General features: G+C 40.7%; 1 protein-coding gene across 8 annotated transcripts in view; it reads left to right on the top strand.

Annotated features, from left to right (window-relative positions):
- The window catches only part of znf423 (zinc finger protein 423), a 377947-nt gene that overhangs the window by 335679 nt on the left and 14738 nt on the right, over window positions 1–27530 (top strand). For 7 of the 8 annotated variants that reach the window (XM_080186964.1, XM_080186963.1, XM_080186961.1 and 4 more), the window contains 2 exons: window positions 3930–4045; window positions 4380–4439. In XM_080186964.1, coding sequence (XP_080043090.1) covers window positions 3930–4045; window positions 4380–4439 — 176 coding nt within the window. The remainder of the gene's footprint in view (window positions 1–3929; window positions 4046–4379; window positions 4440–27530) is intronic. The other variant, XM_080186965.1, reaches the window with a different exon arrangement.

Genomic DNA, 27530 nt, shown 5'->3' with positions numbered 1-27530 from the left:
CACAGTCCAAAAACATGTGTTAGTTTGATTGGCCATGTCTAGTGTCAGGGAGATTAGCAGGGTAAATATATGGGATTACGTGTATTGGGCCTGAGTGGGATTGTGGTCGGTGCAGATCCGATGGGCCAAATGACCTCCTTCTACACGGTAGGGATTCTATGATCTATGGAGATCCATCAAATATGTCTAAAGGCCAGTACTAGACCAAGCTAGAATTCCAGGCTAGCCACGAGGACTCCCACCGACAATGGCAAGGTCTGCAAGACATAACAGGCTGCAAGTTGAAGGCAGGTAAAACTGCTATCTCCAATGCACCCCTCCCTGATGAACTCAACATATTCTATGCCCGTTTTGAAGAGGTCAGCGAGAGCACACCCTCCATCCTGGAAGCCTTGGCCAAACCTGTATCCGAGGTCACCATTGCAGATGGCAGAGCAGCTTGCTCAAAAGTCAACCCACGGAAAGCAACTGTCCTGGATGGGGTACCTGGACTAGCACTCAAGTCCTGCACGGAGCAGCTGGAGGGAGTTTTCACAGACACCTTCAACTTCTCTTTACACCAATCTGCTTCAAGAAGACGACCATCATCTTGGTACCAAAGAAAAGCCAGGCAGTGTGCCTTAATGACTATCGTCCGGTGGCTCTGACATCCATCATTATGAAGTGCTTTGAAAGTTTTTAAAAGTTTATTTATTAGTCACAAGTCAGGCTAACATTAACACTGCAATGAAGTTACTGTGAAATTCCCCTAATCGCCTCACTTCGGCGCCTGTTCGGGTTAATGTACCTAACCGGCATATCTTTCAGACTGTGGGAGAAAACCGGACCGCCTGCAGGAAGACCACGCAGACACTGGGAGAACGTGCAAATTCCAGACAGACAGTGACCCAAGCAGAGAATCAAACCTGGGTCACTGGCGCTGCGAGGCCGCAGTACTAACCACTGTGCCACTGTGCTGCCATTTGTCATGGTTAGTTATGGTACAAATCAGTTCCTGCCTCCCAGGCTGCCTGGATCCCCTACAGTTTGCCTATTGCCGCAACAGGTCCACAGCAGATGCCATCTCACTGGCCCTGTAGTCAACTCTGGAACACCTAGATAACAAAGACACTTATGTCAGACTTCTGTTCATAGACTACAGCTCAGCCTTTAAGGCCATTATTCCTATATGACTCATTTCAAAACTTCATGTCCTGGGGCTTGGCTCCTCTGTCTGCAACTGGATTCTAGACTTCCTAACCCACAGACCATAGTCAGTAAGGATAGGCATCAACACCTCCTCCACGATTATCCTCAACATAGGTGCTCTGCAAGGATGCATCCTCAGCCCCTTACTATGCTCCTTATATATCTCTGACTGTATTGCCAAATTCCCCTCCAACTCGATTTTCAAGTTTACTGATGACACCAACATTGGATCTCAAACAATGATGAGACACAGTACAGGATAGAGAATCTGGTGAACTGGTGTGACGACAATGATCTCTCCCTCAATGTCAACATAATGAAGGAGATAGTCATCCACTTCAGGAAGTGAACTGGAGGGCATGCCTACATCAATGGGAATGAATGAGTTGCGAGCTTCGTTTTTACGTGTGCAGATCACCAACAACCTGTCCTGGTCCCTTCATGCCGATGCTACAGTTAAGAAAGCCCACCAATGCTTCTACTTTCTCAGGAGTCTGAGGAAGTTTGGCATGTCTGCTATAACTCTCAAGAACTTCTACAGATGCACCACAGAAAGTATTCTTTCTGGTTATATCACAGCTTGGTGTGGCTCCTGCTCCGTCCAAAACCACAATAAATTACAAAGGGTCATGAATGCCCAGCCCATCATTCATCATTCAGCCTCCTATCCATTGATGCTGTACGCACTTCCCGCTACCTCGGAAAAGCAGCCAGCATAATCAAGGACCCCAGTCACTGTGGATACACTGTCTTCCACCATTGTCTGTCAGAAAAAAAATACAAAAGTCTGAGGACGTGTACCAACCGACTTTTTCCTGCTGTCGTCAGACTTTTGAATGGAGCTACCTCGCGTTAAATTGATCTTTCTCTACACCCCAGCTATGACTGTAGCGCTACATTCAGCACTTTCCTTTCCTTCCCTATGTACGGTATGCCTTGTCTGTATAACGCGCAAGAAACAGTACCTTTTACTGTATACTAGTACATGCGACAATAGTAAATCAAATCAAATACATCTTGGCCTGTTGTTTTATTTTTATTAAATGTTACAAGCATCAGCAATAGGCGTTGCTGTCCCCAAAGGTGTGATGTAATTCTCACACAATAATATTAATCTGATTCTGACTTTAGGAAAAATTAAAATGTTTGACTCTCTCCCTGGAACTATTAAATTCCTCATTAATTTTGTGGAATGCAGATTTACTCCCTTCTTACAAAATGGGTAATCATTTCTAATTGGGATTGTCAGTCTTCCTGATTTCATATGAGAACCATGTCCTTTTAAGGCCACAGTGGAACTAATGCTATTCCATGAGTGAAATTATCTGTCTTGAGCTATGCTGAGCCACCTTTGTGGTTTTAGATTTCTGCAGTGCTTAATTGTCTTCCTTTTTCTGTCTTAGTGGACAAAAAAGTGTTAGGTGCTCCAACCAATTAAAAAGGATTGTGGGCTAATTTAGTGTCTGCTCACTTCAGACAGTGGTTCCATAGTTTCAAATTAAAACATTACAACATAGATTCCAACCAAACTGGCCTGCTTTTGCATTCAGCACAAACTACCCGTGGATCCACTTAAGTTCTCCAGTTTGTCTCTGAAGATTTCTTGTATAAATTGCCCCATCTGACGATGTTATTGTCCATCTTAGTAAACTCAGACAAGCTTTGGCAAAACTTGGCTCATTATCTTTATTGTTGTAGAGCTATATAAAACTCAATTCAATAACCAAGTGCAAGGAAGTTCAGTGTCACGTCTCCTCTGCTGTTACAACTAGTCACATTACCTGATTTTGAAAGAAAGATATAGGCAACTTGCTTTAAGTTGGCAATGTGGGACTTCTCTATCGATTACACAATATTCCATTGTATGTTTAGTTCACTTTCAGAATAATTTAGAAACTTTGGTAAAGTAGAGCATTAGACCAAAGTCATGTTACTCGATAGGAGATGTGACTGCCTAATATATTAATTGATTTTCCTGTTGACTTTACACCCCTACTGGTGTAAACTCAGGTTATACATTTTAACATACAGCAGTTGGACTTCTCGTTACTTCAACTACACAGCCCCACTGAGACTCATCAAATTGACAGTCTGACCATGGAGTAACCTATCAGCCTCAGCATAACAAATAAATGCCAGTACAACATTCTAAAATTCACTGCACATCCTGAAGTTGCAACGTTATGATGTGCACCTGGTCATTTCCCATTGATGTATGCATGGACTTGTGAGAGCTTGATAAGATATAAACAGGTAATGTTTGTTTCTAATTTCCTTGTACCAGCATCCCTTAAACACAAATCACTTAAAAATGGAAAGATAAAAGATTGGGTCTTTGTTTTCTGACTTGTTGGTATGTATTAACATTTAAAACTATGTTATGTGGAAGGGAATAAGGAATACTGCTCTCACAAGAAGATGGCAAGTTTATTTCTGATAATCCAAGCCCGCATATGGACCAATAATTACTTTCCCAAAAAGGCATCTTCATGTGTGCAAATTAGATAGAGGCCCGGTATACAAGATGTTATAAATAAGTGAAACGCTTGTCTTGAAATGTTAAATTATTAATATCGTCTACATAGTGGATTAAATTTAGTGAAACAAAAAAATGATTTATTGATAAATATCACTAGGTCTGTGGGGGATTTGGCTCAGTGTGATAGTAATAGACGTACAGCTGGGAATGGCAGCCAAGTTCTGCAGCAGATGCACTTCTGATCACTTTCAATTATTTTCAGTCTTCGTGCAGGCAAACAAACTGCAACAGCATATCTTCGCAGTACATGGGCAAGAAGATAAGATTTACGACTGTTCGCAATGCCCACAGAAATTCTTCTTTCAAACTGAACTTCAGGTACCCTGTAGAATGCAGTGCATCTGATTATTTAATAGTTAAGCAAGGCAGAGAATAAATAGACTCGTGCATATTTTAACTTTTAATTCTATTTGATTAATATGAAATATAAATTATTTGTCAGTGCTCCAAGCTACTGAAAACCTGTCACTTGGGTATTGTAACTTGCCCAAAAAGGAACGATACAATTTATTGTTGACTTGCTTAACCCTGTTGAAACACTTGTTTGCTAAGTTGCTACTCTGATCAATTAGTATTTAATAACATTGCATTTTATCTAACTTGTGGGAACTCTAGATTTTGATCCTGTTTTCTGTATTTACTTTCTGTGCAGCCGTTATCTTATTGGATGCCTAATTCAATTGTTTCTTGGTCACAGCAATTTCTTGGAAAGGTTTGTAGATTTACATGTATAATGTTCATAACTAGATGATAGTTCCCTTAAGGACTTCAAAAAACGAATCAAGATAAAGGACTTAGGATGGATGGTGGGGTAGGGTGAAAATCACACTGGAAAACATCACACCCATCACCTTGGTGAGGCTCCACCAATTGTAATTGTTCACATTGATGCAGGTTGATTCAATACAATGAAGACATTTTCTATGACCTCATTAGCTCTGATAACTGGAGCAGCTCCAGTATGCTCCTCCTTGGCTCCGCTAAGATTAGCTGAGCTGCCCTGTTCGCACTAGTCAGAACAGTCAAGCTTCACTTTAAAAAAAAACGTTGCTTAGTTTCTGTACAGGCACAGTTGATGGACTGACGCTGTGGGGAGAAAGTCTGAAGTTTCAGGTGCAATGATACTGGGATCTGTATTGTTTTGGAAAGCTAGAATTGCACAAAGCTTTATTAGGATGTTATTTACATTGTGCACATTCTAATGATAGAACTATTAATCAATCACTGATTGCTGTGTTTTTTCTTTATTAGTTCTCAGAATGTGCATGTTGCTACCCATGACAGCTTTTATTGCCCATCCCTGGCTACCCTTGAGAACCGCTGCATCTCAAGCGGTGAAGGTACATCCACAGTGCTGTTAGGCAGTGAGTTCCAAGATTTAGAGTTAGCAGCAATGAAGGAATGATGAATTTCTCCACAAGCTTTACACTGGAGCAAAATTTTGGTTTACAACAAAACGTAATGGATGTGTGCATTTTTACAAATTTTATTCAATATTTGGGCTTATGATTATACTATTATTGACATGTTAGTGAAAAAAAAGAGAAATACCCATTGGGCAGGATTTTCAGGCTGTGTTCGCCCCAAAACTGGAAAATCCTGCCCGAGGTCCCTTTGCATGGCCCCCTCCCCCATCCTGCTACAATTCCTGTGGTGGGCAGGACAGGAAAATTCCCCCCATTGATTGCAGAAAAAGGGACAATCTTGTAAGAAAAATAAAATAGCCTTTGAAAGCATTGAACGGTCAACCTCAGACCCTAATTGCTTGACCAACATAATCTTTAATTGTGGGCTCAGACTAGTTCCTCTGAAATGACCTATGTACTTACTAGATATTTAATATTTTCATGTGCAGCAGCACAAGTCATTGCATGCTTATTTGAAGTGCATATTACATGGTTGTCTGTTTAATTCAGCTGGAGGTCAGTGTTTTTTCTTTCATGGAGGGCCAGTAATTTCTCATGCACAATTCGAGCAGCACAATGGAGAACTGTTACTTCTAATCAGGAACTCAAATTGAGATAAAGCCACCACTCATTCATTTGTCTTTTTTACATATGTTCCAAAATGATTGTTCCATTAAAGAAACTTGGCCTGTTTTCATATTGGGAACCAGGGAATGATTGCTACTTAGTCAGTTTTACATTAGACTGAGGGCATGCACTAACCTCACTTCATGACCATATAGAGAAAATTAAACTAACTGTTTGTTTATAAGTGGTGAAATGAATTAGCAGGAACATAAATTGGTATGGTCTTTATTTTTACTTTGATGGCTTACTTTGCCACGTAGTAAAGCAAGTTGTGCTAGCACAATTTGGATCTCTCTGCATCCCCAGAGACAGCATTTTATTATTTTTGAATCACACAGATTAAGCTTGTACCTCACTCTGTCACTTTTAATAGTACTAACTTTAAATTCTTTTCACCCTCTTAAAACAGCTCTAATAGTCTGCTGTTAATCAAATGAACAAGCAAAATCCAATCATGACTCAAGTGCACAAATAGTTTTTTCCCTAGCAGCATACCAAAGCTCTTGAATTGTTTAATTCAATTAGCAAAAGACTGACAGTAATCAGCAAATAACAGGGCTCATTTAGTGAACTTAAAACAAAAGTTTCAGCACTTTAAATGTAACAGTAGTTCAGATCTTCTGTATAATGAGGTGGTTGATTAATGCATTGATACTAACAATAGTTAAAGTCATGGTCCTCCACAACAATCAGCATAGAGAGGATTTTCTCCCCTTCTGTGTTCACTGGCTTCCTGCTGACGCACTGATTATTGTGGATCCTGCACTTGCGTGAACACATCACACGGCAAGGAGGATTGATAATTAGAACAATGAGAGCTGAAATCTTTCTGACAAAGATTTGCATTACAATATTGATTGAAACATACAATGATTGTGTGTGGGGGGTGGTGTTGGCCACATTTTTAACATAGAATGGGCCAATCATCATTTGACTACAGTTCATAAGTCACTGAGCCAAATGGCTTCCTGCTCCTGTTTCTTATGATCTTATGAATGCTGCACTGTTTCTTTCTCTCTCCCTCATTTGGTTGCTGTGGCTGAGCAGGTGGCACGTTTTGGGTGCCTGGAAGCAGGAACTCAGAAATAGAAGGTGGGGATGCAGGTGTTGGGAAACAAGACAACCATGGTCACACAATCAGCAGCTCGTTCACCATGACACGTAGCAAGATGAGGGTGTGTTGCAAATTGAAAAGAGGCATTAGGCAGAAACTTAGCATCATCCTCAATATTTTAAATGACACCAGATGTTATGGGTTCCATCACAGAGAGTGTCATGATGTTACAGACCATAGTCTTTGTATGGCTGAAGGGGTGCAAGTATCCATGTCCCCACCGTGCCCCCCCCCCCCCCCTCCCTCAACCAGTTCTGCCATCTTGCCATTCTGTAAGAAAGTGGGAAAAATGTCAGTGATAGTGTAGCACTGTATTGTTTGAGTGATATGCATACCACTAAATAACTGGAGATACGTGGAGGCAGCAAGAGGTGATGTGAGTCTGGCAGCATCTGTAGCTAGGTTAGGTGGAGCATCTGCATGTCAGGAGCAAGTCCTGAATACCAGCAAGTTGTGCTGTGTGAGTGATAGAGGTGTGGTGCATTGAGTAGCATGCACAGTTGGTGACAAGGGGGGTGAGTAGGAGATGTAATGTGAAGATATACATATTGATGTTGATTACCCACATGATATCATTGAACTTGTGGCACTAGCTACCAAGTCCGCAGGTCTGGAATCTGGGAGTTGATCTTCCTGGCCACCTGTTTCCAATCTGTAGACGTTGAGGTTCTCCTTCTCCTTACCGCCACCACTCATGCTTCAAGTGCCACATTCATCCTCTTGCAGTGCTCTGTCCTGGTATTCCATTTTCCATGTTTTAAATTCCAGTAATATTATTTAGTGCAATTTGCTTTAAAAAGGGACAGCCTGCCTTTCAAAATAGAGTGGGGCTGTATCATGGGCTCTCCACACCATACTGGTGGATCCCTTGCAAAAAAAAGCAACCAGTGGCACAAAGAGTCAATCAGTGAAAAAGTTCCACTTGACGCCAGGCTGCAATCAAGTAAATGAGATGAAAGCACTAAGCTTGCTTGAATGCCTATAAGACCTTAAGATGTAGGAGCAGAAGTAGACCATTTGACCTTCTCTGTACTGCCTCCAATGCTAATATAGCTTTCCTTAGAAAAAGGGACCAAAACTGTTCACAGTATTCCAGACGTGGTCTAACTAGTGCCTTGATTAGCTTTAGCAAGACTTTCCTATTTTTATGCTCCATTCCATTTGAAATAAAGGTTAACATTCAATTTGTCTTCCCTATTGCCTACTGAACTTGCATGCTAGCTTTTTGTGATTTATGCACAAGGATCACCAAATCTCTCTATGCTGCAGCTTTCTGATGTCTTTCTCAATTTAAGTAATATTCAGCTCCTTTATTCTTCCTGTCAAAGGCATAACCTCTTATTTTCCTACATTACATTCCATCTGCAAAGCTTTTGCCCACTCACTTAACCTGTCTATATCCCTCCATAGACTGCTTGTATCATTCTCACCGCTTGCCTTGTGTCGCCACAAACTTGGAAGTAGTACGTTCACGTCCCCCATCCAAGTAACTAATATATATTATAAATAATTGTGACCCCAGCTCTGATTCCAATGGCATTCACTAATTAGAGGTTGCCTTTCTGAAAATTCCCCTCTTATCCTACCTCTCTGTCATCTATTAGTTAGACAATCCCCTATCCATGCTAATGTATTTAAGGAGGCGCTGGCCTAGTGGTATTATCACCTGGAGTATTAATCCAGAAAACTCAGCTACTGTTCTGGGGACCCGGGTTTGAATCCTGTCACAGCTCCAACAACACTCAGAGCTTGGCATCATCCATCGCTAAGGAGAAAGTTCTGGGGAAACTGAAAGGTCTGCATTTGGATAAATCATATTGATCAGATGGACTACACCCCAGGTTTCTAAAAGAGATAGCTGAGGAAATTGTGGAAGCATTGGTGGTGATCTTTCAGGAATCACTGGAGGCAAGGAGGGTTCCAGAGGACTGGAAAGTAGCTAATGTAACACCGCTGTTTTAGAAGGGAGGGAGGCAGCAGACAGGGAATTATAGGCCAGTTGGTCTGACTTCAGTCATTGGCAAGATTTTAGAGTCCATTATTAAAGGTTAAATTCGGGGAGTACTTGGAAGTGCATTATAAAATTGAACTGAGTGAGCACGGCTTTGTCAAGGGGAGGTCACGTCTGACAAATCTGTTAGAGTTCTTTGAGGAGGTAACAAGTTTGATAAAGGAGAACCAGTGGATGTGATTTATTTAGATTTCCAAAAAGATTTGAAAAGGTGCCGCATAGGAGACTGTTAAATAAGTTAAGAGCCCATACTGTTGAAGATCCTGGCATGGATAGAGGATTGGCTGACTGGCAGAAGGCAGAGAGTGGGGCTAACGGGGTCTTTTTCAGAATGGCAGCTGGTGACTAGTAGTGTGCCTCAGGGTTAGTGCTAAGACCACAACTTTTCACAATATACATTAATGATTTGGAAGAAGAAACTGAAGGCACTGTTGCTAACTTTGCAGATGATACAAAGATACATAGAGGGACAGGTAGTATTGAGGGAGCAAGGGGGCTGCAAAAGGACTTGGACAGGTAAGGAGAATGGGCAAAGAAGTGGCAGATGGAATACAATGTGGAAAAGTGAGAGGTTATGCACTTTGGAAGGAGGAATGGAGGCATAGACTATTTTCTAAATGGGGAAATGCTTAGGAAATCAGAAACACAAAGAGACTTGGGAGCCCCTGCTCAGATTCTCTTAAGGTTAAACTGCAGGTTCAGTCGGCAGTTAGGAATGCAAATACAATGTTACCATTCATGTTGAAAGAGCTAGAATTCAAGTGCAGGGATGTACTTCTGAGGCTATATAAGGCTCTGGTCTGACCCCATTTGGAGTATTGTGAGAAGTTTTGGGCCCCATATCTAAGGAAGGATGTGCTGGCCTTGGAAAAGGTCCACAAGAATGATCCCTGGAACAAAGAGCTTGTCATATGAGGAATGATAGAGGACTCTGGGTCTGTACCGGTTGGAGTTTAAAAGGATGAGGGAGGATCTTACTGAAACTTACAGGATACTGCGAGGCTTGGATAAAGTGGACATGGAGAAGACTTTTCCACCTGTAGGAAAAACAAGAACAGGCGGGCACAATCTCAGGCTAAAGGGATGATTCTTTAAAACAGAGATAAGGAGGAATTTCTTAAGCCAGAGAATGGTGAATCTGTGAAACTCTTTGCCTCAGAAAGCTGTGGAGGCCAGATCATTGAATGTTTTCCAGACAAAAATAGATAGGTTCTTAATTAATAGGGGGATCAAGGGTTATGGGGAAAAGACAGCAGAATGGAGATGAGAAAAATATCAGCCATGATTGAATGGCACAGCAGACATGAAGAGACGAGTGGCCTAATCCTGCTCCTATATCTTATGGTCTTATGCCCTTCCTAGAATCCTTCTTCCTATATACTTGTTGTGAGTTGTGAACTAATTTCATAAACATCTGCCATTGTTGGTCAACTGTTGTTTCTGACCCAGGTTTCTCTCTCAAACAGAATGCTAAATTCTACCATATTATGGTCACTGTTTCCTAGGGGATATTTAACTCTGAAATTGTTTATTAAACATGCCTCATTACACATTACCAGATCCAATGGTATGCCTATGATGCAAGTGGTCTGCCTTCCAAATATTTGTTTGTAAATTAGATATTTTCTAAGGTTTTAAGTGAATAATTCAGATGAACAGTTGTCAGATAAATTCCATTTGATATTGCTTTTATATCCCCTAAAGTAACAAACAAAAGAAGTTAATCTATATGGACATATCAGTCAACATAGCCCTATAGGAACAGGAGTAGTAGAGAATTAAAGATATATGCTTACATAGTCCATCATCATGTTACCGAAATTATTCAAAGCACATCACATACAATAAATTATTGAGCTTAGATCACTGCCCATTCACAGTTAATTGCTGAAAAAATCTCTCTTTACTAAGATCCAAAGAACCTCAGTGGGCTGATTAGTTAAGTAAGGAATGCAGAGAAATAATTTTATTTTCTTCAAATGGCACTAAATTTTTCTTAATATTCATCTATCTAGCAACAAGACTCTCGGTTTAATGTCTTATACAGAAAAAAAAAATCGGCTTCCACTCTGAAGGCCCAAGTTCAAAAATGGTCATTCAGATTTTGTCTGCGAGTCTTTGGGAAAATTGCACAAGTTCTCGGTTTTGCTACAAGATGGAGTGTGTTGTCATGAGGGAGTATGTTGTCATGATAGTCTTTTGGGATGTGTATAGATTAACAGAGGAAATAATGCAGTTTTTTGTTGTTCAGTGAGAACTCCATTGATTGCTGTTGTGGAGAAGTTTATGGCTACATCTTGCCGGTTCTTCTAAATGGAATAGGACAGTGTGGAAAGAAAAATGCAGCTTGTATTATTGTTTTAAAAATAAAAGTCAATGTGAGATGGAGAATTTCCAATATTGTTAGTTCCCCTTGTTAAAAAGATGAAAGGTGGTCTTATTTAGTGGCTTAGATGATCACTTATAGCAAGATTCAGACTTTTGCTCTTTGAAGACATTAGGTTTTCTCAAAGATTGGTTCTGGAAGCAGGAGCTCTTTATGTGCTTATGGAGGAAGCCAATGGATATCTTTCAACTATTGCTTATTGGTATTCAAACAATTTGCTGGTTCAGATATTTTATATTATTCCAAACAGGAACCCAAGTCTTACTCACGAGTAGTTAATATTTATGAAAACTAAATTGTGTTGCTATATAGTATTTAATATTAGATAGGATTTATCTATACACTTCTTGTTTCTAAACTCCTTTTTTCTGATATCTGAACTGTTGTGTGAGGGATGGTCTCAGAGTAGAATTTATCCTGCAACAATTCCTTGAATCTTGCTCTTGCATCATCCTAATGGGATGTGGGATTCATTTGCACTTGTTTAAGAACTATGCTGACTTTGTGAATCCATGTTTAAAACCATCCTGTTCCCAGCACAATTATCCCCTGTGTTGCTCAAAACAAAATGTCAGAGAGAAAAGGAAAGATGAGCAGTGAATGATTTCTGCTATGAAAGTGATTCTACTATTGGTGGGAGAGGAGCTTTCTGACTGGTGATTTCCCACCCCCCCGCCCCCAGCCATGAGCAGCACCTGCCCTGTCAGTTTTTGATCCTAGTTTCCCTGGGCTAGGTCCATTCTCATCCCACTGAAATTTACCCTCCTTCAATTGTATACTTTTACTCAAGATTGCTCCTTGTCCTTTTTCTCAAACTCCTTATGATACCATGATCACTTCTGTAAATATCCCCCTGCTGACATTTGATTCATTTGACCCACCTCATTTCCCAGATCCAGCAATGCATCCTTTCATGCTGATCAATAAAATTCTCCTGAATGCAATACAGAAATTCTTCTGCTTCTCTGCCCTTTATTACCAGCTATACTATCTACCAGTCTATATTCGGGTTATTAAAATCTTCCATTATCATTATTCTTTGCTTTTGGCTTCGCTTATAAATGTCCTTATAAATTTGATTTGATTTATTATTGTCACATATATTAGTATACAGTGAAAAGTATTGTTCCTTGCGCACTATACAGACAAAGCATACTGTACATTGAGAAGGAAAGGAGAGAATGCAGAATGTAGTGTTCCAGTCATAGCTAGGGTTTAGCGAAAGATCAACTTAATGCGGGGTAGATTCATTCAAAAGTCTGATGGCAGCAGGGAAGAAACTGCTCTTGAGTCGGTTGGTACATGATCTCAGACTTTTATATCTTTTTCCCGATGGAAGAAGGTGGAAGAGAGAACGTCCGGGGTGCATGGGGTCCTTGATTATGCTTTTCCAAGGCAGCAGGAAGTTCTGTATCTTTCTGACTATTTGATGGTCTACAAGATATACTAAATAGTGTAATGGCATTTTGAATATTTCTGCCCTTGACCCCTCCAGAACATCCTTTCACTCCAGTTCTGTAATATTCTCCTTAATCAATACTGCCACCTCTCATCCTTTCTTCCTTGTCTTTCCTGAAAACCTCGCATGTATTGTAAATGATGTAAACTGTATTAGCGTTCCCTTTTATTTTAACCCCACCTAATACCTTACTGTTTCTTATTGTAATTCTACCTGTCTCTCCAAATCCTGCATGCACTTTGTTTTTCCTTTCTAATCTTGCTGTCCAGATCTGTGTAAGTAATTTTAAATTCTCCCCAACAGCACACACTGGACTGCCTCATGAGAACATTGGTTCTAGTCTGTTTAGGTGCAACCAGTCCAGCCTGTACGAGCCACATCAGCCCAAAATCTGTTCCAGTAACTGAGAAATCAAAAGAGCTTTCTCCTGCACCGTCCCTGCATTGGTCTACTCTATCCTCCTATTTCTATGCTCATGAGTATGAGTAAACCAGAGGTAATTGTTTAAGGTGCTACTTTCCAGTCTCTTTCCTAGCGGCAGTGGCACAGTTGGTGGCACAGTGATTAACACTGCTGCTGTACAGCGCCAGGGACCCAAGTTCAATTCCCAGCTTGGGCCACTGTCTGTGCGGAGTCTGCATGTTCTCCCCATGTCTGTGTGGGTTTCCTCCGTGTGCTTTGGTTTCCTCCCACAATCCAACAGACGTGCTGGTTAGGTGCATTAACCATGCTGAATTCTCCCCCAGTGTACCCAAATAGGCACCAGAGTATGGCAACTTGGGGATTTTCACTGTAACTTCATTGCGGTGTTAATGTAAGCATACTTGTGACACTAATAAAAATAAACAATAAACTTAGCTCCTGGAATATGCCTACAGGACTTTGTCCCTCTTTATTGGTATTGATAAGGATTCTGGCCTCCGGTTGTCCACATTCTCCCCTTATCTGCAGACAGTCCATAACATCCTTGAAACCAGCACCAGCAAGACAACATATCATCCTGGATTCAGATCTGCTGCTGCAGAAATGTCTGTGTGTTCCCCTGATTATAGAATCCCCTATTACTGCTGCTTTCTCAATTTCCAACTGTGCAGCTGAGGCTAGGGGCTAGGCTCTGACTGAAAACCCCAGAGAAACCATCACTTTGACCAGCATTCAGAATACTGGGTTGGAGAACAAGATGCACTCAGGGAACATCTGAACTACTGGCCTTGTCCTCTGCAATAGCACTGGATGTCTGCTCATCCTCCTCTGTCGCTTCTCCAAACTGTGAGCTCCTGATGACAGGCACTATCCATGGCTGCAACTCGCTGCTGCGCTTTAAACAGACTTGACTTTGAAAGATGCAACAGGCGCAAATCCCACTATGTGTGACTTTGTGTTGTAATATGGTATTGTAATTGGACATACTCTACTGCTTCCAAGGACATTACAACCAAATGATACACCATAGCAATACATGCTTGATCCCATCAACCGATACTTCCCAGAAACTCTCACCTAGATAGGTAAATAAAAGGAATAAAATAACATTTCTAAATGTTTTCACAAGTTGAAGTCAATCACCCAAAATGCAATTACTTATATAAATAAAATACTGTATGAAGTGACCTACATAACCCATTCACAATCTGAACAATCGGGGTTTTGAAAGCCAGACAATGCATAGGTTTTCTGAGGGGCACAAGCTAAGCTAAAACATCAAAAGTTTCATTTCACGAATTAGTTACAATCTCTTCACATATAAAACAACTCGTGTTACAACAAAACTGAAGTTGAGTACTCTTGAAAACGCTTTATTCACAATTACATTTATATTTCTTAGTGTTTAGGTCTTGCTATGTGCCTGCTCCAAACATTCCACTCTTGGAATCTTTTGAGTGCAGGTGCCAGACAGTATGCAGCATAAAACTAGATGCCATAGCTTAGCATTTTCTGAAGTTTATTTTCTTCTCTTTTGCCCTTACAGCAGAAGCGCCTTCTCCATTTTAACACAACAATACATGCCTGGGTGTTTTCAGAAAAAAAAAGTCTAGATCATTAAATATAATAGGTCTCAGCTGCAGTTATGATCACTGAAGCGTGCACACAATTCATCATAGCAAATTAGGTACATCTAAGAAACGTAAGTGTCTCTGAGCATTTTAGATTCTTTAAGAAAAATACCAATACAAAAATGTACAAGCGAAGCATTGTTTCATTCAAAATGTTTCTGAAATATTATTAGGCAAAGTTGGGTTATTTCAACAGAAAATATACATACTTTTTTTATTCCACTGATTGTGCTTTTAAACTATGGGGTCACTGGAAAGATCTATCTGCATACATAATTTATTTATTTAATGTATCTTGTCTACTATTAAGAGATATGTAAGCCTACACCGTTAATGCTTCAGTGACAAATATTTGAACACCAAGCCCTCATAATTGTCAACTATTCCCGGCATGTATTTAGATAATTGTCTTTTTTAACACATCTTCTTAGTTGGATCTATAAAATGAATCATATTGTGACTTAACTAAAGGTGCTTGAGATAAATTTAATGCTTTAAAATTGATACTTTATTTTCTGTTCAATTCGATCATTCTGCTGTTTAATGTGTAATTATTCATTGCATTGAGTAAGATTTTATTTACTTTTTGTAGTTTTTTTATCATGATGCATTATCTTTTTAGTAAGAGACTTTTGTTTAACTTCTCCTGCTAGAGCAGTAGTACAAAGAATAAGCACAAATTCTTTCAAGTATTTTTCCCAATGTCCATTTAAGTTAGTCACAATTTCTTCAGTTACAATATATTTTGTCACAGTGTCATTTGTAGTACACCTGTTGTGCTGGATATTATAGAGCAGAATTAGAGAAATTTTAAAAAACACTACCTCTGAAGAGTTCATAGATTAAACTAAAACCCAATTATATTGTTCACGTGTTTTGGTTTTTGCCTTCCTCTGGTACCTAAATTTTTGAAGATGGAACATGTCTGCAACCAAGTCTGAAAAAATATACTCCCTGAAGTTCACACTTTCCTTATAAAATATTACCACTATATTATTTCCACATTGCTAGAGGGGAAGGAGGTGGCCTGAACTCCCATGAACCATTGCATTATTTATAATTCTTGTCAGCCCAATGTTGAGTGTTGTCAGAACATAAATGCTCTGACAACATATCTGATCTAATAGCATGCACATCTTTAATAAAGCATAAAATACACAATGTTATATGGCAATACCAAAGTGGAATGGCTTTTTTGTTCCTCCGTCTCATTGCAATGTGCTAAACAAGGAGTTAAACGTTTTTGTTTTATTAGTTTTTCAGTATTTGTTGTAAGTGATCTGCAAGAAAATATATATATTCATTTAAACAATATGGTTTTATAGCATTTTGCTGATTTGCCAACAGTGCTAAGCATGGCATCAAATCACAGTCTGTGTCCAGGATAATAGAAAACTAGGTAATTTTTTTCTATTATTCCCAGAAAAAAAGACTTTTGTTAAATAATGTTCAGAGACCAGGAACATCTACCATCTCATTACTGGAATTGACAAAGACCGCAATTTGCATTTCACTTTTAATATAATAAAACATCCCAAGGCGCTTTGCAGGAGTGTTATCAAACAAGATTGCACACCGAGCTATAGAAACCAATATTAGTTAGGGCAGATGACCAAGATCTTAGTCAAAAAAGCAGGTCTTAAGGCGTGTCTCAAAGGAGGAAAGAGAGGCAGAGAGATTTATTGAGGGAAATCCAGAGTTTGGGGCCTTGGCAGATGAAAATATAGCCACGAGTGGTGGACAACTTAAAATTTGCTTGAGGCAGGGTAGCCGTTGAGAGGTTCGTTTCCTCTGCTTGGGGAATTAAGATTATGGGGACACAGTCTCTGGACAAGAGGTTGATCATTTAGGACTGAGAGATGGAGAATTTCTTTCAGTCAGGGTTATGTGAATCTCTGGAATTGTCTGCTCTAGAGGGTTGTGGAAGCTCCATCATTGAATATATTCAAGATTGAAACTGATTTTTGATTTCATAGGGACTGGACAAATGTGGAGAGCAAGCAGCGAGGATTGGGTTGAGGTAGAAGATTATACATGATCATACTGAATGGCAGACCGAGTTTGAGGAGCCAAATAATCTACTCCAGCTCCTACTTCTTACATCCCTAGAGGATATTTGGCCTGATGAGCTCATGGGAGAAAGGGAAGCAGCGGCAGCAGATTGGTCTCAGTGGTGATAAAGATGACCATGAATGCCTTGCACTTGTTGTTTGAGATGTGAGTGGAGGAGGCAAGATGGAAAAGTTTAAGAAGACAGTTTGCAATAGAGAATGGGTTGGGTATTATCTTTGCATTCCAGAATGAAGCAGGAATGGTGAGCAGCTTTGGCAGATGAGAGCAGAATTAAAACAACAAACCCCACATGCCCTGTAGTTTCCAAAATTGTAAACAAATTAAATGGTCCTATTTTAATATTCGGAGATCCACTAAAATGTTGTATTTGGGATTAAAGTGCCTGAGTTTGTTTCATAATATTTTTACTCCCATACCATTGTATTCCTGCATTGTACATTGATCAGTAATGAATTAAACTTTCAAGCATGTATGTTAGTACAGTTCCATGAGGTCCAAGCAACTGAAGGTATGGTCGTTAGAGGTTCTTTTTATTCTTCGTAGTGATGTAGGCATTGCTTGCTGGGCCAGCATTTATTGTCCTTCCTTAATTGCCCTTGAACTGAGTGTTTTGCTGGGCTGATTGATTGTCAGAGGGCATTTTAGAGTCACCCATATTGCTTCAGCTGCATGCATGCCAGATCAGGTAAGAATGGCAGATTTCCTTCCCTAAAGGATATTAGTGAATCAGATTTTTTTTATGACAATTGATATCATCATCATTATTAAACTTGTAATTTCAGATTTTTATTGAATTCAAATTTCACCATCTGCCATGGTGGGATTTTAATCTGTTTCCAGAGCATTACACTGGGTCTCTGGATTACTAATCCAGTGACAACACCACCGCCTCCCAAAAGCTGATATAATTAAACTTGGGGATACATAAGAGGCCAGAATTAAAGGAGCACAGATATTTCAGAAGGTGGTAGGACTGGAGGAGGTTACAGAGATGGGGGTGGGGGGGGGGTGGTGGGCAGGGTGAGGTCAGGTCATGGAGAGATTTGAAAACAAGAATGAGAATTTTAAATTCAAAACATTGTTTGACTAGGAACTAAGTTAGTGAGTAAAGGGGTGATCACGGAATAGGAGTGCTGGCTGCATACAGAAATTGTGGAGATCATGAACTTGTCATTTTCCATGCAGTGCAATCCACTGGTGCGGGTTAGTCACACAACATGACCTCAGCACCTATTTTCTGGGGTTATCCAGTTCAACCTCCACGTGAATGCCATGGCTCAGTTCATTGCATTCTCACTTATCATTAGAAAGTTCTCAGTTCAGGTCCCACTCAAGGACCTGAGCACAAAAGCAGGGCCTGATAATTCCAACAGTGCAGTGCCAAGGGACCGTCACCAAAAAACAGGTAGTCTGGCCATCATCACATTCCTGTTCGTGGGAGTATGCAACTTTGCTGCTGCATTTTCTACATTCCAAAAGCTGACTATACTTTGAAGATATTTCATTGGCTGTAAAGCACTTTAAGACGCCCAGCAGTCAAGAAAGACTCTATATAAAATCTTTCTTTCTGTTTTACTGGAGCATTCTAACTGGAGAAGTTGTAGTGGGCAAGGTTTTGGTAATAAAGCTATGCCAGAGGTTTATTAAAATGCATCTTGTTCTACAAACGCTAACATTCGTGCATGCTTAAATCAAAGACCATCAACCTGCTCCATGAAGGTTAAAAGATTTTAAGGTGTTATTTAAACAAAAGCCAAGACTTTTCAAGGCATCTTTGACAGTGTTCTCCTCTTACAAATGCTACTTAAAATCAAGCTTGAGTCATTTACCTCTTGCCAGTTTGTGCTGTCACAAAGTGACTGCATATAAAATAATCACTTCAATGTTTTAGCAAAAATAATTAATTGTTTGAAGCATTTTGTGCCACATTGACATGAACTTGCAATTTAAATGCAAGGATTATTTTGCAGTATTAAGTGTGTGCTGATATGGGAAGATACTCTAGACAGTTTATAACTTTACCTCCCAAACTGGATCCATGCCATTCAATAATGTTTTCTTGGCTACAAAACTGCTTCATGTAGTCAAAGAATATTTTCTCTTTAACTGATGAGAATATACAGCAGCAGATTGGCTCTTTGCAGATAGTAATGTACATTCTTGTTCAATCATACCAAAAGAAATCTACAAGATTGCTCTGGGTCCATCTCACTGTAAATCCTCTGCATAGCAAGCCTGTTTATTGTTCAGAAACATCATGATGTACACATAGACAGAGTGAGAAAATATAGAAATTGAAATTATGAGACAGAAGAAAAAAATGTAGCAGAGTGAAGCAAAAATAAATGAATGAACGGAATATACTGAAGATTGCCCCCATGAATGAATTTCTGAATGTGTCAGCGCCAAGGCTCACTGAATAGGTGAAGGCAAGAGGAAAAGATAAGGACATTGTTGTTGCAGGGAGAAGAAAGAATGACCAATTTTCAATAAAGAGGGCAAAACAAAACCGAGGAAATGACCTCACAGATTGATTTGAGGACCAGAGATCCTGTAACAGTGAAGATCAAATTAGACAATATTGAGCTGAGACCAGGTGGCAAAGGATGAGAGAGAGAGAAAACCTACTGTGGAGACAAGGAGCTTCATCTCCATTCCCACTGGGAATGGGAGAGATGGTTGCTGTCAGTGTTTAGTGGGTTCACGTTATTAAAAAGTGTGCATCGCCTGATTTTGTTAGCAATAACGTGGGACCTTTTAAATGTGACTATTGAATCTTACCTGATAAAGAGTGTAACAAGAATAAATTGATCTCAGTGTTGGTTTGAAAAGGAATACAGTGTGTGAAGAAAGTACCTACCTTGTGTGATGTCACTTCCAGAGCATGTACAGATATGTACATATACAGCATGGAATACTGCCTGCTGCTGCTTTTGCCACCAGTAATTGTAGTTTGCTATTACCACACTCTATGTTGCCAAGCCAGCATTTGGCCTAAATGTTCAGCCGAACCAACCATATTCAGTTGTGTATTTTTATAACCCCCTTTGCTGCACACGATTCACTGCACACCCGTTGAGTGCGTTTACTGTTTGTCAGGAGTGCAAACTACAGAACATATGAGGCTTTAAGACAGGCCATCTGTTAGTCCTGGATCATTGGAACATTGTCAAACTAGTCTAAAAATAAGCAGATAAAAATACACTGGAAAAAGACAATTAAATGCTTTGTTTTATTATTTGGAAAAGGTGTAAATAAAGTTTGGCTTTGTGATAGCATGTAATGAAGCGTGCAAATCTTTTTAGCTACATGAGATTCCATTGTTAGTTAATGAGCTGGATATATGCATTTGGGCCAGCAAAAGTTTCATTTGTTTAAAATCAGCTGTCTTGAAAATTTAAGGTGTGTGTCATCTACACAATGCATGCTTTGATTTTCTTGATGGCCTTCCTATGGTGATACCATTTTTGATATAATTGTAAAATGGGGACATGCTTAGGATCAGGGGCAGTACAATATGTTTAGCAATGGCTTAGGACTTCTTTACTAACACTTAAGTATTGCAGATTTAAACCAAACTGGCTCCTGAATCAGCGTATGAAATGGGAGATGTCTTTATTACTACAGATTAATAATGAAATACATAAAATCACAATGATATATCAGCAAAAATTAATTGCCAATACAAATCTTGTTTTGCTGATACTGAGCTGACTGGATTTAATACTTTTTTTAGGCAACAATTGAATTGAAATCACTGAGATTGATCAAAAAATAGTTGGATGGAAATTCTAGAATTTAAAATATAATCCTAATCTGATTTTACACAGTGGAACAAAATGCCATCGTATCTTGTTAGAGTTGATCTTATATGAGTTGTATCTTGTTTCCCCAACAATGAACTCAACTGAAGGGCAGAGTAGCAGGGAACCTTGTCAGAACGAAATTTACCCAGCAACATTCTTCAAGGCACATTACTTGCCTGCTCCACTGAAGCCAATTTGCATAATTAAAGAACCAGTTAGAGCCATTTTCAGAGTCAGTGCACACACGTGCACAGATACACATAAACATGCGCACACACATACATATGTCCACCAGCTTTATGGAAACAGTTTCTTTGCAGCAGCCAGGGGCTCCATCTGAGAGTGTTGGGGACAGGGACAACTGCCACTACCATCTCCATGCAGGAGATTCCCCTCTGTCCCATGGGGCACATAGACCTTGACCCCCTAAATTCTAATGGACCCTTAACAATCTGAGGATACCTCCATTCTAAGGTACTCCCGAGCTCTTCTGCCTGCATCTGCTGCACCCAGCTAATCTGGTGACATTGCTGAAGCTTCAGAACTGCCAACCCGCTGATTGGGCAAAATCAGCCCACCATCTTTAATTGATGTTGTGTCTGCAGACCGTCATTTAGGAGGCTGTCTGTGGCAGTATTGCTGGCAGCAACTGCGGGCTCAGGACCTGCTTTTCAGCCTTTCATTGGGGTTCCAAAGTAACAATTCAGCCCAAAGTTTTGGGAATTAGTTTTAATGCTGAAATTCGAAACATTACAAGAAGGAGATTTGTAAAGGGACAATTCAACTGTGGCTATAGCTCCCCCTCAAATTGCCAGATATTTGAGCTCTTGTATTGAAAATGTCAATGCAAATTAAATATACCCATGTATTTAGTTTGGTACTCGGATAACTTTTTAAATATAGGACTGACAAGATGAGTTGCGATTCTCTTTATAGTCCTTTATTATTTAAGCTTGCTGTTACTGTGATAGCTTTTAAGTTGCATTGTGAGGATGACAAGCTTACAAAGATGTATACTATTGACTTGAGGAGCACAAAATGTAATATTAAATAGTTTCAGTTTAAGGTAAAATAAATCCAAATAAATTAAGCAGTCGATTTAAATGTATTGATGATGCAAATACTCAGGATAGAATCCTGGCAGTTACATATGGGTCACACTTACCCATGCTCTCCAGTGCCTACCCCAGACACTTAATTTGCATGGGCATGCAGGTAATTGCCAGGACACAACTCCCGCTTCAACTCCTCTGCTTGCTAAAAATTATTTTAAAGAATTGTTCCTTTCATCGGGATCCACACTGCTTCCGTGACCTTGATGTCACATCTGGCTGGCAGCACCATACCAAGGCCTGAGTGAGCCCAAACAATGGACATAGGGAGCCCCTGTCCATGGCTCCACCACCTGATAATATTTGCCTACTGAGGCTGCATGGTGGCACAGTGGTTAGCACTGCTGCCTCACAACAGCAGGGGCCCAAGCTTCAATTCGAGCTTCAGGTGATTGTCTGTGTGGAGTTTACAAATTCTTGTTGTGTCTGCGTGGGTTTCCTCCCTCAGTCCAAAGATATGTAGGTTAGGTGGATTGGCCATGTTAAATTGCCCTATAATATCCCAAAATCATAGATTAGGGAGTTTAGCCATGCACTGGGTTATGGGGCTTGAATGGGATGCTCTTTCAGAGAGTCGGTGTAGACTTGATGGGCCAAATGACCTCTTTTATCACTTTAAGGATTCTACAATTCTATGGCAGGTGGAAATTTTGTCCCCTACTCAGCATGTTAAATTTTGGAAAAGGTAGAAAGCCTTGGCAGCTTGGTTGCTACCATTTTTCAGACTTATTTAAGTGGGAGGGTGGCCACCTTCCCGCTTCCACTCTGTTTAAGTCCATTGCAGGATGACCCATCAAAGATCTTCCTGTCCCATTGATAATTGAGGTCCTTCAGGGGGCAATTAGTGCATGCTTCAGGGCCCCACCCTGCCCATTTCTGTGTATTAACTCAATGGTGGGGTTTGGGGGCATGGCATATTTGCCTCCAAGTTCCCAGGGGAGGGAGTGTTGGGACCCTGTTCCAAAGGCAGTGCTTGAACAAGGGGCCTAGCATCAGGAAGGGTGTAGCACTGCTCAAAGCTACTCCCCGGTCCTTGCTGCTGACCCCACCTTATTTTCCACCATTGCTCAGCTGCACCTGGATCCTTCCTCAATCTGAGGCCTCAAGTTGAAGCAGCAACCACCACCTGCCTCGTGACACTGCTGAGAACTGCTGGCCTCTTGGTGGGCGAGGCTTTGGTCCACTGAGTCCTTGATCCCAGGAAAGGCCCACTGGTGGCTTGTCAAGTGCCTGAATGACACAGAATGCAAGAAACCTCCCCTCAAAGTTCTCTAAATTGGCACGACACCATGAACTCTGCAATATCCCGTCCAATGTCTTAAGCAGTGAACAGATTTAATGATAAGGCTAACAAATTATTTTCAATCATCTGCTGCTTCAGAGCTATCAATTAATGTATGTTGTAATATGACGTTGAAAAGTTCATTATCAGATCCGGTCCCAGTTTATCGATCTTTCCTGTGTAATCAGTCAGCCTCCACTAACAAAAGAAATGTTACTCTGTTTGGGTCCATCTTATGCTGATCTTGCATTGTTTCGAAAGAGATAGATTTCAGCAAAAATATGGATTCGCCACTTGACTTTAGATGTCCTTTTTATTGGTTTGTAAAGTCATTGGATTACAATAGTTTTTTGGCTGAACATAGGTGGTTCTTCGTATAAAATGTGGTCGGCCTTGCATTCTACCATGTAAACTAGATTGTTGGCTGAAGTTGGAGCAGGAGTGGCTCGGCTTTCGAGATGAATGGGTGAATTGTGCAATTGCGTATCTATTTGAAGTGGAACATTTGTTGGATGGTTCCACACACTTGAGGAGTAATAACAATTGTGACATCTGGTGGACACTCAAAAGAACGTACTGACAGGTTAGACATGCAGTCACATGATTACCTGAGAGTCAGGCTCAAAACAGTTTTTTCAAAGTCTGAAGATGTGCCAAAAGCAGATCAACTAAACTTTAGATTGGATTTCAGTAACTCATACATATCTTCACAACTAATTTTAACACTATTGTAACAGTAATATTGTTTTATAAAGCAAAGCCTAGTTGTATTAGAAAACCATTAAACAGATTTTAATAATTCATTATTGACTTAAACAAATTGTCAATTTGTGAAAGAAAAGTAGCCTGGGCCCTAAAATGATTTTGTTTATATTTACTTCAGCCATTTCTGTCAATAATTACTACAAATGGTCTTCAACTATTTACATCATAAATTAGTGGGAGGAAGCAATTTTATTGGCCTTTCCGTATGAAGGCTACACATCTTGCCAACTAACCCACTGAAGTAGCAAAACTGCTGACAGTCCAAGTTCCCATCCTGGCTAGGTGATACTGTAATTCCCCCTTTCAGGCAGTGTTTCTCTTTATTTCAAAACACTGCTTTTGTCCTTGTACTAGCCCATCTGCAAACTCTCTTTCCTTTAAAAATGTTTAAACGTGTTGTTACAGGGCCTACCAGTTCACTTCCTGTCTTTCCCTTCACTTCTTGTTTGATCCTTACAATAAAGCTCCTGCTCTCGCCACAGCCTAAGCAAAGTCCTGCATGATATTCTCTATGACACATTATCCTTTTTTGCCCTCCTCATCCTCTGTGCACCCTGTAACACAGTTAAGCACATGAACGTATCTGCTGCTTCCAATGTAGGGAAACCTCCCTCTGTTAGCTCCACTTTTAACTCTCTGTCATAGTCAAAACAGCTGAAATGGTGGCTTCACTTCTCATCCACATATTGGCACCTAGGGAGATTCTCTTTTCCTTATCTATCTCTTGGGCCACAGAATTTGGGTCTGAACATCAGTAGATTTTGTGCTGCAGAAGCCACTTTTGAAGGAGACTGGTGTTGGTGCTGTTTCCATCCACTGCTGGCATGGTGCACCATGAGCAGGCAGTATGCAGAGTGGGACATTTGTGACATCAGTCATTGTCTAATGTTGATTTGACGTCAGTGACACCATTTTGGAAATCACCTGCCCAGTTAACTCCCTCCCTGAGCCACTCCTCTGTTCAGCAGCATGAAGGACCCCCAATCAGTGCTGTTTAAAAGCATCATCATCACCCCAGCTTACAGATTTGTTGTTCTACTGGCTACATTTGAGATTATGGAAGTACTGGGTGTTTGATGGAGTTGCCTAAAGCTAGTGAAGACTGCTACACATGGGAAAGGAATTGGTGGCTAATACAAGAGCTCTGGGTACAACACCTACTGAGGCTGTAGGTGCAGTTCGTGTAGTCCTTTTGGGCTGTAGCAGGAGAGGGAGTTGGTGCAGAACAGCAAAGAAGAAAGCACACTGCTAGCAAAGGGCAGTTGGAGAAGGGAGTTCTCAGCAGGAGACCTCATCTACTTGGGTCTTCCAGGAATACTTTACTTACTTTCAGCCTATCACCAGATGCAGTGTGTTCACCATCTTCAGCTCATTAAAAAGCAGCCAAAAGAACTCTCATCATTCTTTGGAAGTGGGCCTGCAGCTTCAGAGATGTGTGAGACAGCACTACCAGTGGTGATGAACGTGACCATGGTTTCAACACCTATGCATCAGGGTTCATCCAGGTTAGAACAGGTGACATATCTAACATCTCTAAGTCCACCAGCCAATGCTGTGTGAGAGAGATGGTGGAGGCTCTGTATTTCAGGGGAAGGGACTTCAGTATGTTCTCTCTGAATAAGGAGAAGCAGCCAGAATGTTCTGTTTTTTTTTCAGGAAGTGGGCTTCCCTGTGGTTCAGAGTGACATCCACTGCACACATCAAGGGGAGGCGGCGACAGAGTGGTAATGTCACTGGACTAGTAATCTGGAGATCCAGGCTAATGGGTTCACACCCCACCACGGTAGCTGGTGGAATTTGAATTCAATTAATAAAACTGGAATATTAAGCTAGTCTCAGGAACAGTGGAACACATCATTGATTGTAGTAAAAACAGAATCTATTGTTTACTAATGTCCTTTTGGGAAGGAAATCTACCACTCTCACCCGGTTTGGCCTACATGTGACTCCAGACCCACAGCTATGCGTTTGACTCTTAACTACCCTCTCAAATGGCCGTGCCAGGGGCACTAACATCTAAAAGAAATGTAGCTTCACAGGCACAGCCTTTTAATGCTGGGATGTGCCAAAACTGCAGTCACACACTGTACATCTTGTTAATGAATACCTGAGAGTGTGAGGTCTGTACGTGCTCCCTACATCTGCATGAGTTTCCTCTAGATGCTCCAGTTTCCTCCCACAGTCCAAAAGATGTGCTGGTTAAGTGGATTGGCCTTGCTAAATTCACCCTGAGTGTACCCGAACAGGTGCCGGAGTGTGGTGACTAGGGGATGTTCATAATAGCTTCATTGCAGTGTTAATGTAAGCCAACTTCTTATTCTAATAAATAAACTTTAAACCTCAGTGACTGCAGCATGGCTGCTGACTTTGAGGGGGAGTCTGCAGGTGACATTGCAAGATATCCTTGAGCAGCTCTGTGCCTGGAAGACCTAGCTTTAGATTGTGCCACTATGGACAGTCTGGGTTTGCTAGCTGATACACAACAACAAAGGCACTGGTGGAGTGGCAGTGGTTGGAGCATGATTGCTGTCACCCCACAAGAGGACATCAGCTTCACTGCATGGAGCCCAGTGACTCCTGACATACAGATCCCACCTGTATGTGACTGTGCCAGTACATGAGCTGTGGCTATAAATGACATACCGAATGATGGCGATTCTTTTGCCCTTCAGACTTTCACAGTACCTCCTTGTCAGTCAGAAGTTCTTGTGTATCCTTCCAACACCAAAGCACTCCAGCACAGCATCTGAGAAGTGTTGGGCACACTCTGTGGTATGTTGCACTATTTTAGTGGGTCCTTGCTAGTCTTCAACACTTCTTTACCCACTCCCAGCTCCTGCTGCAGCCAGAGTTGTCTCCTGTTAAGAACTGCTTTAAGAGGCACAGGCTAGCATTAAAGCCAGCCTCACATAAACTTGGGCCTACTGCTGAGGCATGCAACCACATTGCATTCAGCAGTGTGGCACACCACAATTGTTACATTTAACAGGCAGTACATGTTACCTGCATCAATTTGACTGGTCACAGATTAATCAGACATCAGAATCTCCACACCTAATTTTAATGTCTGCACAATTTTGCTCACACTGGTTTAGCTTTGGACATCCCATTACAGCACCTCTTACAACATTTTCACTTTCTCTATATTGTCAGGTGAAGGCCTGACAGAGGGTCATCCAGACTCGAAATGTTGGCTCTAGTCTCTCTCCACAGATGCTGTCAGACCTGCTGAGATTTTCCAGCATTTTCTGTTTTTATCAGACCACTTGTCTGACTTCCAGCCTTATACAAGCCACAGTTTTCTCCAGCTGTACACTACCACGAGCAGAACTACCTACGCCATCTCCCTTCCTGGCCACTGAATTAGGCTCAACCAAGCAGTTCAGAACTGCATCATCCTGTTCATTCCTGAACTGATTGTCTAGATTCGTTCTCGCTTCATAATTAGAACCTTGTTTCTTCACCCTCGTAACACTGCACACCTTCACATCCATCTGTTGCTAAAACTCTTGTTTTAAATACATGCCTTTATAAAGAATTTACACAATTTCTAAACCTCCGAATGCACTTTACCTCCACTGGGTTATTTTGATGTTAAATCACTGTTGCAACATAGGAAACATGTTTGCCAATTTGCACACAACACAAACAGAAATGAGATAAGCATCTGATAATCTGCTTTATTGATGTTGGTTGAGAAATGAATAT

Source organism: Carcharhinus amblyrhynchos, chromosome 4, assembly GCF_965287045.1.
Source record: "Carcharhinus amblyrhynchos chromosome 4, sCarAmb.v2.hapA, whole genome shotgun sequence".
NCBI lineage: Eukaryota > Metazoa > Chordata > Chondrichthyes > Carcharhiniformes > Carcharhinidae > Carcharhinus > Carcharhinus amblyrhynchos.
Note: the sequence above shows the minus strand (reverse complement) of the source record. Positions and strands in the feature narration are given on the sequence as shown.